Source organism: Schistocerca gregaria, unplaced genomic scaffold (assembly GCF_023897955.1).
Source record: "Schistocerca gregaria isolate iqSchGreg1 unplaced genomic scaffold, iqSchGreg1.2 ptg000737l, whole genome shotgun sequence".
In the NCBI taxonomy this organism is placed as follows: Eukaryota; Metazoa; Arthropoda; class Insecta; order Orthoptera; family Acrididae; genus Schistocerca; species Schistocerca gregaria.
The window spans coordinates 204,741-225,238 of record NW_026062113.1 but is presented as its reverse complement, the minus strand read 5'-3'; the positions used below and the strand labels follow the sequence as shown (position 1 = coordinate 225,238).

Sequence of the window (20,498 nt, the reverse complement as noted above, 5' to 3'; positions counted from 1 at the left end):
AAATTTGTGAGCTCGTAAATTTCAATAGAAAAGGCATACTTGCAGTTAACACACTACTTGAAAATTGTGGATGTGCATAATCTCTCCATTTTCCCTACTCTCTCAGTCTGCAGGAATATACATGCTTCATACTAGCAGAGAGATTGACAGGTAGAAGAAATTACAGGAGATGTCGGCTTATATGAAGTTATTTATCTCACTGATTTCCCACCCTGAACCCCTTCTCAACCACCTACAACAATAGTTGCTCTGCATTGGTGTGTGCACTAAATTCAAACTCCGTGGCAGATTACAATTATGCACCAGACTTGTACCTAAGACCTTTGCCTTTAGCAGGAAGGGCTCTTGAGTTGTGCTTGGATAGCTTAGTCGATTGAGCACTTGCCCACGAAAGGCAACTGTCGCAGTTGGCTGTGGTGTATAGTTTTAATCTGCCTGGAAGTTTGAGAATAAGAACTGGTAACCGTGTGGCGTATAGCGTCCACTAGAGTGGACAGCTGTTAATGGTCGCTTCTTCGTCAATTTTCATCAGTCCTGAGGCTGCTAATGCACACAGTCCGTTGCAGTGAGCGCTCCCTACTGGTGTTATGCCCTGCACGCATTTGCAGTCTTATGACTGACTGAAAACGCCAGAGAAGTGACCATTAAAAACTGTTCACTGCAGTGAAAATGTCACAGCAGAGGGTAAAATTAAATATTTTGGAAATATGTAAGATGTAACACCTACTAATTCTGAGAAACATATTGTGTACACACCTGTTATATTTGAGGAGTATAGCGCAGCTGGAAGGGTGTAAGAGACTAGATGCCAGATCAAAGAGTGCGCACTGCCACCAAAATCTTGTTACGTGGATGGAAGACTTTGCTTGCTGTGACAATTGTCTGCACCATTCTTGACATTCCACTTGAATGCATGTTCATTGTTTTTTTATGTACGTTACCTGCTTCGCCGGTGTTTTTTTGCTTTTGGTATGGGGCTTAAATATGTTTCTTGATAATTATTAATTTTTCAGCGTTTTAATCAACATGAATGGTACAGATGCTTGTGTCGTTCTGCATGTAATTCCAGTGTTAGTTAACACGTCATAGCACTTGGAGAGCATTAGCTTTATTTCATTATGCTGCTTTCTACCATCTAGCCCTAAGAGAATGTTGCAGTTGTTAATTTTACAACACTAGCGTGTGGACAGGTCTACAGTACGTTTTAGTTGTCCCCTTTAAATTTTCCTTTATCACTTTATGCTATTTAAAATATGTGATCCATCTTTATTTATTATTTTAAGATGTATATTTACATTTTATAGATGAGGGAAGATCCTCTCAGGAAGGATGCAACGTATTTAGGCAAAATATAATCAGAAATATCGTGATATTCCTTGGTAATAGACAGTTTTCGTTTAGAAGTTGGTACTACAAGAACGACAGTTCCTACGAATGTAGTATAGGCAATTCCTAAATAGGAACTGTGAACAGAGGTGTGCGAAACGCAGAGATCTGAAGTGGGGGCGTAGTTATCAGAATTGATGCAGAGGGTTACTGTTTGGTAGAACAGTTAAAGGAGACAATTGTGTGGTTGTGTTTTGTGTAGGCAGTCCACGCATAACATTCAGAAATGGCGTTAACGGGATGTTACGCCGTTTTGAAGTTCCTTTTGTTTATCTTTAACTTCGTATTCTGGGTGAGTTTAGTTTGTTGACATTCGAAAGTAAGGTAGTATTTATATACAGTATGTGGTAACTCTCAAATTAAGCTTTTTTTTATATTCGATTTTTGGTAATATATAGTACTTGGTATCTGGCAAGTAGGAACTATGCCTATAGGAAAAATTAAAATTTGGGGAGAATTGGGAAAAGGTAGCATGACAGACACCATTTTTAGACATACGTCATCCAGGATAGGCAGGCTAATAGCGTGGGAGGTAAAATCGGAGACTGTACCTATTTTATCTCGAGGACAACATCCAATTACAAGATACGGTATGTAAATAGCGTTCTACATGGTGCTGTTAACCACGTTTCTTGGATAATTGGTTACTTGTCATATTGTTAATAAACATAAATGATACAAATGCTTACGGCGTTTGACATGTTCGGTAGTGATATTATTAAATAATAATTAATAATAATAATAACAGTTTTTGATTAATGAATCATGACTTTAATGATATTATGTACATAATGATTACACTGGGTTTTTAAACAGAAATTGCTTAAAAATTTACCACAATACAGAAAATTAAAAAAAAAGTTAATTACTAGAGTAATATGTTTGTACAGGTAAGCAGTAATAACCAGTACGGCAAGCAGACTGTACTGAAGTTATAAATCAGTGGCGTACAGCAGAGACAGTGAGACATAATTCATGTAAACAGAAATCACAGTTTTTAAACTGATGTAGCATTAATACACATCATCAGAAACAGTTTACTGTTCAAATTATGCATTCTGTCCTAAACTGTAAGCATCGGTTTTGGTCTTCGTTTTTACCCTAGGGATAAGATGGAAGTCATTTATACTTTAAAAGACACATTTTGTGGAGTGCCTTACAGAAGTATAGTACCATTGTTTAATAGGGGATGTCTGTGGCATTTCTGTTTGTGTATAACTGTAACAGCCGGATATTGCAATGTATTCAAAGAAATTACTGCTATTAATGTAGCTTCTTCACATGTTCCTGATGTTACAGAGAGGGACTTCTAGTATGCTAAGTTTCATGCTTTGTTGTTGTATTATTAACTCTCATGTTTTAGAGTTGTCATAGTTTTTCTGAAAAGGATAAAAGGTACTCTTTCCAGTGCCACTGAAGTTTATACATACATTTTTTCATTATATCACTAAGTTTGGCTAGCAGTATTACAAACAGATGTTTGGTGATTGTGACTATTAGTGGTACTTCTTTAAGGTGCTCCATCAGTGACGTATTTGTGATTCTTCAATTTCTCCAGGAGTAATTTATGATGAAATAAATCTCGGGTGAACAGCCTGGTGTGAGTGTGCGTAGGACACAATATTTCAGCAATAGACCATATTGCCATCATCAGGTGTGCTGATGTACAGTACACCAGCGCATCTGATGATGGCAACATGGTTGATTGCCAAAGTAGTGTGTCCTATGCACACTCACACCAGGCTGTTCACCCGAGATTTATTTCGTCAGTGACATATTTGTTTCACAGTGGATTAGTATATTATCTGGACGTTTTGGGGTGCCGATGATAAGAGAGAGTCAATGTGTCTTGTGGTGAATGAAGGCCTCTCTGTTACTAATTTGTACTCCATTTAGCTGTTTTTTTTAGTTGTATAGATTTCAAAACAGTGGCTTCATTCTCAGCAAGAACATTAACAGGATATACTAGTCATTGTACATTGCAGTGTTCACTGAGCTAAAGTTTAAGATAAAGCCATAGTTGATTCAAAATTGTTAGCAAATAAATAAAGAAAAACATTAAATACATTAGCTCAATGTATTCTTAGTGGTGTATCACATTCATCACAGCTCTTGATTGCCTGAGTATGAATACGAATTTGAAAAAAAAAAAAACAGTTGAATGAAGAAACATTAGTGAGAGAATAGTCTGTACCCTCCACAGAAAATTTGGTAAAATCTCTTTTTGACCTCCATGATAACTATTTATGAAATTCAACATTATAAACGTTGCTTAAAGAAGACTGTTAAAAGCAGTTAAGTTATACAAGTTTTATTCACATGTGACGAGTCAGACAGAAACTGCCAAGTGGACTCCAGTCATATGGTGTGTACTAATTTGAACATAGGTACTGAAAGTGTATCTTCTGGTGATGATAGAGGCACAAAATGATTAACACACAACTTTTTGCATATTTTTAGCATGCACCAAGCACAAATTGACATTATTAGTACTTGAAACTCCTATGCCCACTTGCCTTCAGGTAGACATAATTTCAGTTTAGGCCTACATATAATGCTGTGGTGCAATTATGTTATTTCTAGAGAAACAATTATATATGCAAAGTAGTATGATTACACTGCAATGAGCAGATGGTAGTGTTGACTGTGTTCATTATCTATTCACACATCACTGTCACCACCAAGTCATAAACAGCAGCAATTGCAGTACACAGTTTCAACCAAAATATGTGAAGCTGCTCACATTCCAGAGATCCACAACATTTTAAAGTACTAGTCTGCAACATTTTAGATACCTTGAACTGGGTGAACTGAGCCTACCAATAGCGGATGTCTGCTTCATCTTGTGATGTAATAATGATGTGGCATTTGGTGTCGTACACATGCTAATGGGAAGAAAACAGAGCACTGACTTTTTGTGTGTATTTTTTGTATTGTAGGTTGTGACTAGACTGATTTGTAACATAACCCAAGTTATAGGTCAGGTTGGAAGTTGAAAATTTGGTTGAAAGTTGGAAAAGAAAATGAATGTGAATATGAAATCTTAGGTGTGATGACATTTTGACTAGTGCTGTAGCTCAATCACATTCAAAGGGAACGGTTTGGGTATGAGTTGGTGAAATGATATTGAAGGTATCTGTTAATCCTTGAAGGATGTCATGATGCTGTGACTAATTGAAATTGGTAGACTTGCTGACCATGGGTGAATAGTCAGGTACCGAAATATCCTGCAAAAAGGCAAAGACGGTGGAACTCTTGAATAATGCCATTGAAGAAGAAATGTTTTCAATATAGAAAAGAACCACAGCAGATATTTTGTGGACTCAGAGGGGGCCCTGCTTTGAAAGTGATCACTCTTAATTGATCATATATGATAAGTGCATAAATTTGCACAATCAGTAGAGTTTCTTGTATGTTGGATCACATTCATTCAATTTGTTGGCTGTATGCAACAAAAGTCTTGGAGTAAACTGCTCATCTGCTGCCATTGTCTCTCAAGATTTTGATTAAACTTGTCACACATATGGACATAGTTGCAAATATGAGAAATCTTCCCCCTAATACATCATGACAAATAGTTCTTTAGTAATGCAAGATATCGTGTTTCATTTGTTTAATCAGTATGAGCCATTATGATTAATAGTATGAAACTTTGGTGGGACGTTAAATAGAATTGTTTAGACACATCTTGTATTTAACACATTTACATAATTGCCTTGCCTTCAAAGTAGTATCTGTAAGACCTAATACATCTCACACAATAGTGGCTTAGCATTCTCTATGTACTAGAAGATATTTTCATGTTAGTTTTTGTTCTGGTGAACACGAGAGTCACATTGGCCGGGTCTGGTGAATAGGATAGGTGTGAAACCATCCTCATTTTGTTTCCAGCAGTGAACTGCATGACACTGGGTCAAGAAATGGAATGTGATGTTGAAGTGATTGTGCACCATACTCTCATTTGGGAAGAGTGGAGTTCAAATCATGGTAGGTCTGTTAATTCCAATTTAGGTTCTTTGTAGTTCTCCCTAAACCGATAAAGGTGAAACTGGGGAGGGTTCCTTGGAAAAGAATGCATTCCATTTTCTTCCCCATCCATATCTTACAAAGGCTTTATTTTGTCTGATTGTCTTGTTGTTGCATTTAATCCCTCAGTTTTCTTTCCGAAGAAACTTTCGGAAAGACAACTTTACATGGTTTTCGTGTCGATTCTCACCTGGTTTGCTTTCTCCAGTCATAGTGGTGAAGCACAAGGTGCAACATTTCCTCCCTGTATGCCTGCCAAAGTAGTGTGGAGGTGTCTGCTACGGATTATCCTGACAGTGAACAGAAATTGATTTTAGCATGTTGTTCTGTCATGTCAATGACAGCAGAATTGCTGAACACATGAATCAGTATTTACAAAATAAGCTTTCTATCTTAATTGATGCTTCCCTGTCAGTGATAGCTGGTCTGCTGATTTGAGCGTGTAGTGAATGTAATTGTACCATATATTCACTTTGCCTATTTAACTAACAAAAACATGTAGTAGCTTCTGGTAACATAACATCTATCAGATATAAAAATGAAAACGGTACAGTCATTTCCCCATGTTGTTGCGAGCCTTGTTTGCCAGATGGTACTCCTTCTATTGGGTCAAAAACACTATTATAACAAAGTACCTTAAGAGTAGACTTAGACATGGTGGGGTACAGCTTGAGAAGTAACCTGTGTTCTGTTTGTAAGGAGGTTTTTAAAAGCATTTTATCTGAACACAAAACAAACTTAGTTCTGTATACTGATGGGTGTCATTGCGAAATACCTGTGCAGTAAGCAGTAAGTCTTCATCTGACTGGGAATTACATGTTGTGTTCCTCAAGGTTCCATTTTCGGACTATTGCCTTTTCTTGTGTATATTTTCTGTCACATTTCCAGATGCTAAGTCTGTGTTGTTTGCAGATGATACAAACATTGCAATAAGTAGCAAGTCAAGTACAGATTTAGAAATAGCTGCTAATCAAATTTTCACTGACATTAATAAGTGGTTTAAAGCTAATTCATTGTCATTAAACTTTGAGAAGACCCGCTATATGCAGTTCAGAACCTGTAAGAGATTTCCTTCCAGTGTGAGTATAATGTATGAAGACATGCAGATCGATGAGGTTGACAGTATTAAATTTCTGGGATTACAACTCAATAATAAATTCAGTTGGGAAGGGCATACCACAGAATTGCTAAAGCGCCTAAACAAGTCTGTACTTGCTGTGAGAATGATGTCAGATGTAGGAGATATAAATATTTAAAAAAACTTGCATACTTTGCTTACTTTCATTCTGTTATGTCATATGGGATCATTATTCTGGAGCAACTCGTCAAACTGAGCTCAAGTTTTTAGGGTGCAAAAGCGTGTCATAAGAATCATTTGTGGTGTAAATTCTAGAACATCTTCTAGAAATCTGTTTAAGGAACTTTGTATTCTAACCACTGCTTCTCAGTATATTATTCCTTAATGAAATTTGTTGCAAGTAATACACCTGTTATTAATTTTACAATTTTCCTGGCGAATTGACTGTTCAAACAAATTTCGGGCTTGCAGCCGGTCGTCGTCCAATACTGGGCACCTGCCAGACATATTCAGGTGAGCCGTCGCAGACTGGCGAAAATGTCCTCCGTTACACAATATATAACGTACTGTAACTATTCTGCGCATGCGTCGAAAACTTGATAGTTGAACCACACTATTGTGTGTATTGAATGACGACCGGCTGCAAGCCCGAAATTTGTTTGAACAATACGTCTGTTTCCAACTAATAGCTCAGTACACATTATCAATAATAAGAATAAGAAGAATCTACATAAATGTCTAAAATCATGTAACTTGGTCCAAAAAGATGTCCAATATTCAGGAACACACATTTTTAATAAATTGTCAGTAACCATTAAAAACTTGGTTTCAGATAGAGCACGGTTTAAACAGAATTTGAAAGCCTTTTTGATAGGCAACTCCTTCTACTCCATAGATGAATATCTTAACAGAGACTTTTAAGTCAGCTTAAGTAAAAATATCAGTTAGATTTCAGTTTTGACAACACTTCGTCACAACAGTCAAGATTAGGTATTTTGCATGTGATAAATTTATTAATAGCGGATAACAGTGTTTCATTCTGTCTGTGTGTTAATTCTGTAAATATTAGCTGTTCCAGTTTACTGCATTGTATTAGCTTATTTTAGACTATCTCCTGACAAATGATCAAGCTAGTAAGTATTATATTCGAATGTTTTATGTTTTTCAGACTTTTCATGTTCCACGCCCACAAGAATGATCTCATTTTTTGGGTCTATGGAACGAAAACTTAATCTAAGGCAGGTTGTTCTGTTGTATTTCCACCTCATTTTATCATTAGAATTTGCTTACTGATCTGCCACTCGATGTATTTATGCTGAGCTGTGTGGGATCAAGAAGGCACTAGTCAACGATATTTCCAGATGGTAGGAAGTTCCACTTCTGCAGCAATTCTTGAAGTGCCTTACAAGCAATCCAACCCGTGCGTCTATGTATGTTGTTAAGTAGGGTAAAAAGGTCCTATTCTTGTAGCAGTTTTGCTCAGGTTGCGCATTTTCTTCAGTTAGACTTCGTTACGGTAAAAAAAAAAAAAAGAGTAATCCACTTTTGACCTACTGACCTCCTTGAGCCTCATGTGTGTCTTTATAATCAGTTTGTTGTTTGTCACACTTCACTGTCTGGTCACTTCAGCCATTGCCATATTGTACAGGATTGGTGACAGCCCTTCTCCTTATGTGACTTGTTACCATCTTCCGTCTGATAAATGTTCTTATGCAGCTCTCCATGCTAGTGTATCCTGTTCGAGCAACTTCATTTCTCCCTAACTACAGCTGCCCACATCCATTTGAATTGGTCTGCTACACCCCAACCTTTATCTCAGTCTCCCATTTTTATCTGCTAACTTACCTCTGTTACCAAGTAAACAATTTGTTGATGTTTGAGGCTGTGTCCTATAAGCAGATTGCTTAATTTTGTCAAGATGTTCAATCACTATCTTTTCTCTCCCAGATCAGTTCCTTACTTTCTCATTAGTTCTATAATCTACCCATCTATTAAACTATGCTAATCAGTGTTCTTCTTTAGCACCTCATTTTAAAAGCTTCAATTCTCTTCTTGTTTGAACTTCATGCCTTCCACATTTCAGTTGTGTTAAAGGCTGCAGTTAAATTTGTATTAGATGTTATAATATTTTTCTCTTTCAGAAATGATTTTCTTGTTACTGCTAATCTGCATTTCATATCCTCTCCCCTTCAGATGTTGTCACTTATTTTACTGCCCAAATAACAGAACTCGTTTACTACCTAGAGTGTCATTTCCTAATCTAATTCCCTCAGCATTGCCTGGTTTAATGTGACTAATTCCTCTACCCCTGCAATTAAAAAAAAAATTATATTAATGTTGTAACTGCTTTTGAAACTCTGTCCATTCTGTTAAGTCCTTTACTGTCTCGGACAGAATTACAATGTTATCAGTAAACCTCAAAGTTTTTATTTCTTCTCCCTGAACTTCTAATTTCCTTTCCAAATTTCTTCTTGCTTTCTTCACAGCTTGCTCAGACTTCAGAGCCTCTAGCAGTTCAGCTCCCAGGAAGCTATACAAGAGAAATCATCTCTAAGGATGTATTAAACACACTAAAAAATAACATGGAACTAACTAATACAGGGTGAGGTGGCACAGTGGTTAGCACACTGGACTTCTATTTTGGAGAACAATGGTTCAAACCTTTGTTTGGCCATACTGATTTAGGTTTTCCATGACTTCCCCAAATCCAACAAACTAACTAATAAAACCCAAGGAGATGATTCAATTAATGTAGACCAGTTTGTCTATTCAAGCAAGTCATTTATAGACAGATTCCTAAACCTCTTAGAAAGTGGTTTGGCCAAGAAATGATACACCTGAGAGCTGGAATAAATCAATTGTTGGTCCTAGCTCCAAAAAAGGATGTATGCAAAATTGTAATAACAACCAAGGAATAAGCTTATTGAAGTCTGCATGTAACATTTCTGCGAACATCATCAAATTGTACAAGCAGGTGTTGTGATGACTATTTTTCATTGAAATTGCTGATAGAAAAACTGAAAATTCAATTCAGAAACACGCATTGCCTTTGTTGACATCAGACGATACTTTGATAAAGTTGGTAAACAAATTATTACAGATTCTGGCAGATGATCATGTAGCTCAGCAACTTATCGATGATATAAGCAGCAGTCAAATGAAGATGAGACATGTGGGGAAAAAGTAAACTGTTTACAAAATGTTTACAGTTACCTACAGAACCGTAATTGTACCCAGGCTTGCACCTCTTTGTCCTAAGCAAATTGATGGCACAGATCTCTCTTTCGGGGCTTCAAAAAATATCGAAATCGCACTGGGTGGTATTGGGGGTATGTGAAGGATGCCTAAGGGCTTCCCAGTGAAACTTCTGCAGCATAGTCTAAGCAACCTTGGCAACATGTGGGTATGCCCACCCACAAGTTTGTTCACAGGATGCCTTTACACTGTTACATTGACTTGTTCTCCCAGAGGGCTCTCCACTCGTTGGCGGGTTCATGCTTGGCTGCCACGGGGCTCCAGCCTTAGCAGCATCTTTTCCCTTCTGTACTGCATGTTGAGCTTCTTGCTATTCTTTTTCCCCCTCCCTTGGGGAACTTGTCTGTGGTGTTATTGGAAATGTTTTGCGTTGTCTGTCGTTGACACAAGAAAGGTCTCACCACTGTTTCTCGTTCCTCTCATTCCTTTGCTTCGGCATTTGAGGTTCCTCTTTTTCTTCTTCTTCCTTGTGTGCTCCTGTAGGTCGGCCCACGCATATGATGCATAACAGGTGACTGGGTAGTGCAAAATTCCCAGCCCCAGGTTGACAGGTAGGGTTTGCACGTACCCCCTGGTACAGGCCAGGCACAGGGAGGGGCGACTGCCTGAGCTGCAACCTTCCCAAATTGTCAATTGGTCCCTGTCAGGTGTTTGGGATGTGTGAACAATCACCTAAGGTGGGTGTGCCCCAGGGGCAGCTATAGCAGCGGGAAGTCAAGAAAAAAAAGGAATTAGAGCTATCTTAGTTATAGCAGCTAAAACACTTAATACAGTAATAAACTTTATTTCAAAAGAACTTGACATAAAATTATAATAATAAATATAATTCCAACCACCAAAATATAACAATCAAGCAATTGAAATTAAACTAGCAACATCACTAATCGAATTAGACAATGCAGTTGGCATACCAGCACTATAAGACTTTACTTTTTGATAATAAATAACAATAAGAACCGTAAAGGCCCTGCCAAGGAACGCGCCATTGGAGATGCTCGCAATTACGGGGGATTTTCTTGCGATGAGCCAATTATTTCCCAATCAGTGTCTACGAAATGTAAACGTAATGAGGCTAACGATTCAAAGACCCTTCATGCTGCACCGCGGTTCCTTGTGGTCTTACATACTGTAGATGGTCAGTCTTTCACCACAGCAAATCCGTTTATTATTCAGAAAGTTGTTGATGCAATTGGTGACCCTGTGAAATACTGCTCTCATTTACGGAATGGCTCTTTGCTTTTGGAGACTACTTCTGATTCTCAAGCTCAACTGCTTGCCACCTTGCTTCTCCACGGCTACACTGTTAGTGTCGAGGCCCATAGAACTCTGAATTCTTCCCATGGTGTTATTTACACTAGGCTGCTTGACAGTCTAACAGAGGCCAAAATCCAATCTTACCTCTCTGATCAGGGTGTCAATCCCATCCATCGGGTGATGGAAAAGGTAGATTCCTCCTTAGTGCCCACCTGCCCTCTTTTTCTCACCTTTCATAGGCTCGTGCTTCCATCCAAGATCAAAGCAGGCTATGAAATTATCACAGTCCTACTGTACATTCCAAGTCCGATGCACTGCTACCAGTGTCAGTGTTACAATTACACTAGACTGTCTTGTTGACACCCAGCCAAACGTGTAACATGTGGTAGGGATGTACATGAGGGCGATTGTCCGCCTCCTCCTCCATGCTGTATCAACTGCAAGTGTGCAAATGTTGCATCTTCTCGGGATTGTCCCATTTATCTTGATGAGTGGGCTGTCAAAGAGATCCGGGTAAAGGAAAAATTGCCTTACCCAGTCACTCGCAAGTTATTGGCTAGTCACAAATGCTGCGTTCTCCCGTCTGGCACCTATACAACTGTTCTTCTTACATCGCACTTCATGAAGGATATATCGTGCAGACATGCGACCTCAAATTCAGCTCTGAGGTTGTAAAATCGCCCAGTGTCAAGGTAGCATCACCATCCCCGTCCAGCTGTGCAACAAGCCCTCAAACTCTCACCTCAGAAGGTGAAACCACCAGCTACACAACCAGTAGACTGGAAAGGACAGGAAGAGTACTCTCGTGAAGACTAAGTCTTCCTGTGCTAACTGGAAAGTCTCGAAGAAGTCCACTAAAGGCAAATGGTCTTCTCCTTCGCCAACTCGAAGATCCCCTTTGACGGTGTTGCCACATGATACCTTACCTCGGCTGGCCTCCATGTTGCCGATGTGCACCACCAACTGTGTTTAAGTGTTGGGCTCGACAGACAGACAGACAGCATGCACAAGCCGATGCTTCTATGGATCACGTGGAGCAGGATCGCCCTGCTTCTGTGTGCTGTAGCAGCGACTCCTCACAGGCTGTCACTCGGGAGCTGTTAAGATGACACCTCTTCATTTTTTCCTCATCATGACTCTCCTCCAATGGAATGTTTGTGGCCTTCAGTCCCAGAAAGAGGGTTTATGGCTGCTTTTAGCATCACAGCACCTCCTTGTACTCTGCCTTCAGGAAACAAAAATTCATCCTCACCACCGCTTTGAACTTTCACATTTTTTTCCCAGTTCAGTTTGACCTTCCCCCTGAGGTCGGCATTCCATCTCATGGGGGCATCATGCTGCTCATACGGGATGAGGTTTACAGTCAACGCATCTTCCTGACTATCCATCTTGAAGCTGTTGCAGTTTGCCTTTTCCTTCCCCACCTGACTTTTTCCCTCTGTACCATTTATGTCCCTCCATTATTCAATGTCAACATGGCAAACTTCCTTCAGTTTACTGGGCAGCAACCTCCCCCCCATTTTTGCTACTTGGTGACTTTAATGCCCATCATCCCCTTTGGGGTTCTCCCAAGATCTATCAGGGAGGTGCCCTCTTGGCTGATCTTCTTAACCAACTTAACCTCTTCTGTCTTAAAGCTTGAGTGACCATTTCTCGTGTGCTATCAGTTTGCTGACTCCTACCCCATCGACGTGCACACCCAAATGGCAGCTTACTAAAGCTGACTGGCAGCTTTACTCCTCCCTGGTGACCTTCGAAGAACAAGATTTCCCCAGTTGCGATTACCAGGTGGAATATGTCACAAACATTATCCTTACTGTTGCAGAATGTTCCATTCTTCGCACCTCTTTACAGTGTCATGTCCTGGTGCCTTGGTGGGCGGAGGCATTCCACAGTGCAATTTGTGCCCGGAGATGTGCTCTTGTGTGTTTTTTAACTGTCCTCCTACAATGGCAAACTGCATTCATTATAAACAGATGCATGCAAACTGTTTCCACATTCTTCAGGATAGCAGGACAGCTAGCTGGATTTCATTCACTATTTCTTTTAACAGTTCGACCTCTTCCTCTGTTGTGTGGGCAACCTCCAACTGCTCTCTAGCACCAAGGTCCATTCACCAATTTCCAGCCTGGCAGTAGTGGACTATGTCATCGTGGACCCTATTACTATCTCCAACACCTTGGGCCGCCATTTTGAGGACATTTTGAGTTATTCCCACTATCACCCTGTCTTCCTCCATCGGAAACGAGCGGAGGCGGCTCGGGCAATACAGTTCTCTTCTCAGAATTGTAAGTGAGGAAGCTAGATCGTGCTTTGTTCATCCCGATCCTCCACCAAGGGCCAGGTGCCATCCGCATTCAGATGTTGCTGATTCTTTGTCTTGTGGCCGAGCACTTTCTGCTAACATGTAAAACTGCATCTGGACAGAGGACACATTTCCTGGACATTGGATGAAGCCACCGTCATAACCATACCCAAGGCTGGTAAGGACCAAAAACTCTTCTAGCTATCACCCCATCTCTCTCACTAGCTGTCTTTGCAAGGTGATGAACATATGATTCATACCCAGCTGGTATGGTGGCTAGAGTCTCGCAATTAATTGACAAATGCACAGTGCGGATTCTGAGTGCGGCGTTCTGCAGTTGACCATCTCATTACTTTGTCAACTCGTGTCATGAATGGTTTTCTGTGAAAATTGCAGATTGTGGCTGTGTTTTTCGATTTGGAGAAGGCCTAAGACACCTTCTGGAGAACTGCTATCCTCCATACTCTGTACACATAGGGCTTCCGTGGCCACCTACTGTTTCCTTCAAGAATTTTTAAGACAGTTTTCAAAGTGCATGTGGGTTCTGCCTTGTTGGACATCGTTATACAGGAAAACAGTGTGCCTCAGGATTCTGTCCTGAGTGTCATGATCTTTGGTATCGCCATTAACCGTATAATGGCCTGTCTTCCTCTGAGCATCTGCGGCTCCCTTTTTGTTGACGATTTTGTGATCTATTGCAGTTCTCCATGGACCTGTCTCCCTTCTGTTCCTTGGAACTACGAAATTTCTGGGACCACCCTCCTCTGTTTGTACCAGTCCCTTGTCTGTTTGTAACTCGACTATGGGTGCTTTGTTCATGCATCTGCATGTCCATCCCTCTTACGCTGTCTCAACATTATCCACCATCGTGGCATCCGTTTGTTGAACTGCCACTGTCCTACCGCCATGACTTTCTTCTCAGCAGGTATGCATCCCATTTGTCTGCCATGTGTGGCCACCCATCCTGTGCCTCCTTCTTCGACGATTTTTTTGATCACCAGTATGGGTTGCGCCCCCTCTTCTGTGACATCCTGGAGTCCACTTTTGGTATTTGCTACGGCGGCTTAACTTCACACTACCTCCAACTTTCCCAGTGGATGTGAACCCTTCACCACCTTGGCTTTGTGAAGCGACCCATGTTAACCTTGGCCTTCATTTGCTTCCTAAGGATACTACTCCAGCCTTGCTCTATCGCCTTCAGTTTCACAACCATCTCATGGCACTTCGCGATAGTACCTTTATATACACTGATGACTCTCGCACTGACCATGGGGTCAAATGTGCCTTCGTCATTGGCACCTGGCATTGGCTTCTGGCACACTGTCAGTATTTACAGCAGAGATCTTCACCCTGTATCATGCCACAGAGTACATCCGGTGACATAGACTTTTTAATTGTGTCCTCTGCTCAGACTCACTTCGCACCCTTCAGTCTATGTGCACTGTACACTGCTCATCCCTTAGGGCAGCGGGTCCAGGAAAACTGTCACTTGCTCACTCTTGGTTGAGCCAGTATGATGTTTATGTAGTATCTTGGTCATGTCAGTCTGTCAGGAAATGAGGCTGCTGACACTGCTGCCAAGGCTGCAGTCTTCATAGCTCAGCCCGTGAGTTCCTATATTCCCTCCGATGATCCCTGTGTTTCTGTCTGTCAGGAGGTGGTGTCCCTTTAGCATTGCCAATGGTCCTCCCTTCACAGGAATAAGCTTCGGCTCGCTCTCTCAGCGGCTTGGGCGACCTCCTCGCGGCCCTACCATCTTGCAGGAGAGCTTCTGTAAAGTTTGGAAGGTAGGAGACGACGTACTGGTGGAAGTAAAGCTGTGAGGATGGGGTGTGGGTTGTGCTTTGGTAGCTCAGTTGGTAGAGCACTTGCCCGTGAAAGGCAAAGGTTCCGAGTTCGAGTCTCGATCCAGCACACAGTTTTAATCTGCCAGAAGGTTTCGTATCGGTGCACACTCCGCTGCAGAGTGAAAATCTCATTCTCTTCTTTGTTGGTGTTTGCCTCACCTTCTTCCTCAGCTGCGTACTTTCCCTGATTACTTTGCTCAACATCCTGCAGCAGTAATTTGGCTTGTTCTTCACAACTTGCAGGCCTTTCGTGGAAGATAACATCTCTGCTAAGAGTGACTTTATTTTCTTCTTTCATCCAAATTCTGTAATGCTGATCTCCATCATACCCCATGAGATGATCCTGGACAGCTTTCTCATCCATACGTAAAGGTTTTATTCTCTGCTTCTTACTGAACTCAACTCAAAAGGAGTGGTTCCTTCCCAGATGATTATGCAGTTAGATATAGAATGTACACTGATGCTCCAACCGATTCTGCCCACATGGCTACTGGGATATAAGCTGCTTTGAGTTCTTGAAGGTTCTTGCCATTTCAACTGTAGTTCACGTCTCTTGCTCACTTCCACCATTTTACTGTGTTGTGTAGGGTGCTGTCAGATTGTTGAGTAACACATTCTGTATGCAGTAAGGCCTGGACTTCCGTACTATGGAGTTCTCCACCACTGTCACTTAGTAGCTCTTTGACTGTTGAAGAACAAATTTCAAAGCATTCTTGCCTTCAAATTTTTGCTGTATGCTGGAGCAATACTGAATTTTATGTAACTGTCTTCGAAAGCAACCTTATTGCTCTTTTTCTAGAAAGACACATTGGAAGTTCTACAAGGTCTACATACGTGTCAGCTGACATTAGTTCACATGGTTTGGTTGTCTTTTCTCTCTGACCAAATGGAAAGTGATGCGCTTTGCCATAAATGCAGGGCTCACAAAATGAATTTTCCATGGGAATGCTTATGCCTAATTTCCTTTCTGACATACCTTCTAATATTCATTTGGCATGGTGTTTATCCTGATGTCCCCATGTCACATGATACTGGTGCAGTAATGAAGTCTCTTCAGTGACATTTACTACAGCACTATCTTTGAGCAAAGTTGGTTGAATGGCTGCCTTGTATAAGGTTCCAAAGAGCTCAGCTGGTTCCTTGCAACACACCTCGTCATCAATTTTAAGCCAACACTCTGTTGCTGATTACTTAATTTCGCTATTAAGATTCTGGTCCTGAGCAGCTAACACTGAAAAAAAGTTCCTAGACATCTGTGCAACATACTACACATCCAGCAGCATCATATTCTGCCCATCAGTCAAAGATGACAACTCAGTATTACCTTTTCCTACTTCCATTAGTGTTCTTTCCTGCTGCCTTTACATCACGTAGTCTGTCAGATTTCAGAAAATCTGTGAAATGCTCTGAAAGGTTTGTCACATCCCTTGTAGTTTCATTGTCCACCCACCAGAATGCTCAATCTACTTCCCCTGAATGGCCCTCTTCAGACAGGCATAAGCAGAGAACCTGAAAGTGCACAATTTCCTGCCTTCTGTTGTGATTTTTATTTATTTTTCGATTGGAAATCCACTTTCTGCAGCCCTTCCCATAAGTGGCCCATTTGTTTACAATAATTGTCACATTTTCTTGAATCATTCTTAACAAACTTGCCTTTACCATCTGGTTTTTGTTTACTAACATTTACCATTAATGCTTCCTTCGGATTTTTGTCACTGTTTGGATTCTTCGTGAGATTCCTTTTGAGCATACATAACTGCACTGACAGTGCATCAGATGTTATTTTTCAGCCACTGTCAGCAACATCCATCTTGATTGAAAAGTTTCGAATTCACTTGCTAAAATATGCAAGGCTCTGCAGACTAGCATAAGATCTGGTAAAACACTTTTGTCTCTAGATTTCAGCATGTTTCACTTGTTCCACATACTTTTATGTTTCCCTATGTGGGTAGAAACATTTTCATTTTGGTTCCAGCTAAAGGAGAAATAGTCTGTACAGATTTTGAACAACTGATTCTTCAATGATTTTCAAACTGCTGCTTTAAGGTATCCCATGTATCACTGTCTCCTTGTCCCTCACCTTCTGATATACTTAATCACTAGTTGCACTAGTTATGCAGTTTACGTAACTGTTGGCCTTTCAATACAAATCACTGTTGCCCTGTGTTCTAGTGGTTTGGGCTTCACTGATCTCCTCTCAATGACATTGAATACACCTTCATGGTAATCCAGCCGATCTCGTATTTTCCTCTTTAAATTTGCCAGTCCACTTCTCCAGTCAGTGGTTTAATATTCTTTGACATATCCATTTCTGCTGAACTCAGAACTTCATCTGAGTGCAGTATGTGGCATAAAGTTACGTACTGAATACAAATCTTTTAACCTTTAAACTCGGCTGTCGTTGTTTCTAAACTCAACTCGGATGGTTGTACCCTACTTGAAACTCGATTGACGACACTTGGGAATGTGGGTCACATGAGAGGCATGCCAGAGCTAAGTCCCTGCAGTCGCACTATCCTCTGTGTCCTCGGTGGCTCAGATGGATAGTGTCTGCCTTGTAAGCAGGAGATCCTGGGTTCGAGTCCCACTCAGGGCACACATTTTCAACTGTCCCCGTTAAATTATATAAACACCTGTATGCAGCTAAGGGCATTCATTTCATTGTAATTTCACTTTAACCTCAAATTCTGACTGCTATATTTGATGGTGGATATAAAATATCATTTTGATGCTTACTTGCCCTAACACACCCCAGAGGAAGGCTTTATGCAACACTTCTTCACTCTAATCACATGTTGCCTTATTTTTACAAGCTTTTCTTTACTGTTTTGAGCTGTTAATTCACTGTAGACTCTTAAACAAAACTGGACTTGCAACCTGTTACATCTACTTGTTTTAGGATGAAGGCTATAACTATTACTATTGGAGGAAAGGTTAACTTCCAAATCTCTCTCCCATTCCGAAACCTCTGTCTTATCCAAAGGCCTCACCTTCAGCCCCACTCCCAGATTCAACCAAACTGCCCTTGTCAAAGATTTACTGTCCTACACTTGTAGTCTCTGCTGGAAATATCACTTTACCACGAAGAAAAATAATCCTGATCCCACTCCTAATGATCCAACTCCCCAAGACACTATCCAAATTGAACCCTGCCTGGAACAGTTCCGTCCTCCATCACAGCGGGACCCACCTCCTCTTCCTCAAAATCACCCTCTCCAAACCTTCCAGGAATTTCTCACTTCCAGCCTTGCCTCTCAATCTTTCTTGAAATACCTTAATCCTACTCCCAACATCACCACAGCCGAAGCCCAGGCTATTCGTGATCTGAAAGCTGACCGATCCATCATTCTTCCGGCTGACAAGGGTTCCACGACTGTGGTACTTTATCGTCGGGAGTGTGTGGCTGAGGGACTGCGTCAGCTTTAAGACAACTCTACATACAAAGTTTGCCAAGGTAATCCCATTCATGATGTCCAGTCGGAGCTTCAAGGAATCCTCAGAACCTTAGGCCACCTACAAGACCTTTCACGTCACTCCACCAAACTCCTGACCCCACCAACACCTCGCACTCCTACCTTCTACCTACTTCCTAAAATTCACAAACCCAAACATCCTGGCCGCCCCATTGTAGCTGGTCACCAAGCCCCCACAGAATGTATCTCTGCCTACGTAGATCAGCACATTCAACCCATTACATGCAATCTCCCATCCTTCATCAAAGACACCAACCACTTTCTCGAACGCCTGGAATCCTTACCGAGTCTGTTACCCCTGGAAACCATCCTTGTAACTATTGATGCCACTTCCCTATACACAAATATCCCGCACGTCTAGGGCCTCGCTGCAATGGAGCACTTCCTTTCACGCCGATCACCTGCCACCCTACTTAAAACCTCTTTCCTCATCACCTTAGCCAGCTTCATCCTAACCCACAACTTCTTCACTTTTGAAGGCCAGACATACCAACAATTAAAGGGAACAGCCATGGGTACCAGGATGGCCCCCTCGTATGCCAACCTATTTGTGGGTCGCTTAGAGGAAGCCTTCTTGGTTACCCAAGCCTGCCAACTCAAAGTTTGGTACAGATTTATTGATGACATCTTCATGATCTGGACTCACAGTGAAGAACAACTCCAGAATTTCCTCTCCAACCTCAACTCCTTTGGTTCCATCAGATTCACCTGGTCCTACTCCAAATCCCATGCCACTTTCCTTGACGTTGACTGCCATCTGCCCAATGGCCAGCTTCACACATCGGTCCACATCAAACCCACCAACAAGCAACAGTACCTCCATTATGACAGCTGCCACCCATTCCCTATCAAACGGTCTCTTCCCTACAGCCTAGGCCTTCGTGGCAAACTAATCTGCCCCAGTCCTGAATCCCCGAACCCTTACACCAACAACCTGAAAACAGCTTTCGCATCCCGCAACTACCCTCCCGACCTGGTACGGAAGCAAATAACCAGAGCCACTTCCTCATCCTCTCACAGAAGAACCCCAAAAGTGCCCCATTTGTGACAGGATACTTCCTGTGTGTGTGCGTGTGCATACCTATCCTTTTTTCCCCCTAAGGTAAGTCTTTCCGCTCCTGGGATTGGAATGACTCCTTAGCCTCTCCCTTAAAACCCACATCCTTTCATCTTCCCTTCTCCTTCCCTCTTTCCTGACGAAGCAACCGCCGGTTGCGAAAGCTCGAAATTTTGTGTGTTTTTTATTGTGCCTATCTACCAGCGCTTTCCCGCTTGGTAAGTCTTGGAATCTTTGTTTTTAATATATCTAATTATTTGCATTCTTTTGAGATATTTGAAACAATTCTATTCTTCTAGTCTGTACTATTTATTGTCTACTTTTCATTTTCATATAATGAAGCACTCCAAACAAATACCTATAGAAAAGACTTCCTAAAATATTTGTATTCATTATTAACATAGTAAGAAAAATTTCTTGAAAAAGATTAATATTTTCAATCTAAATTTTGTGTCCACTCTTCTTCTGCTATTGTCAGCTATCTTGCCGTTCAAATAACAAAAAGCTGCTATTACTTTTGGTACTGATGTCCATCTTATAACTTCTTTTCAAGACGTTATCCATTTTGTTCAATTGATCTTTGATGTCCTTTGCCATTTCTGACATGATTACAATGTCATTGGTTAACCTTAGTTTTATTTATTCTCCCTGAACTGGAATTCTTTCCAAATTTTTCCTTAGTTTATTTTCATGTCTTTTGACTCTTAGAAATAGTATCTGGTTTCCATACAAGTTGTAAATAACATTTTACTACTTGCCTTTTATCCCTGATAACTTGAGAATTGTAGAGTGTATTCAGCGTTGTCAGGTCTTTTTC

The 20,498-nt window shown here is 41.0% G+C and overlaps 1 protein-coding gene across 1 annotated transcript in view; it reads left to right on the top strand.

The window, feature by feature from the left end:
• The first annotated feature begins 1,368 nt into the window (after positions 1-1,368).
• The window catches only part of LOC126320656 (CD82 antigen), a 66,687-nt gene continuing 47,557 nt past the window's right edge, over positions 1,369-20,498 (top strand). Inside the window, exon 1 of the mRNA XM_049994084.1 lies at positions 1,369-1,678. Within this exon, the coding sequence (XP_049850041.1) occupies positions 1,613-1,678 (66 nt within the window). The 5' untranslated portion in view covers positions 1,369-1,612. The remainder of the gene's footprint in view (positions 1,679-20,498) is intronic.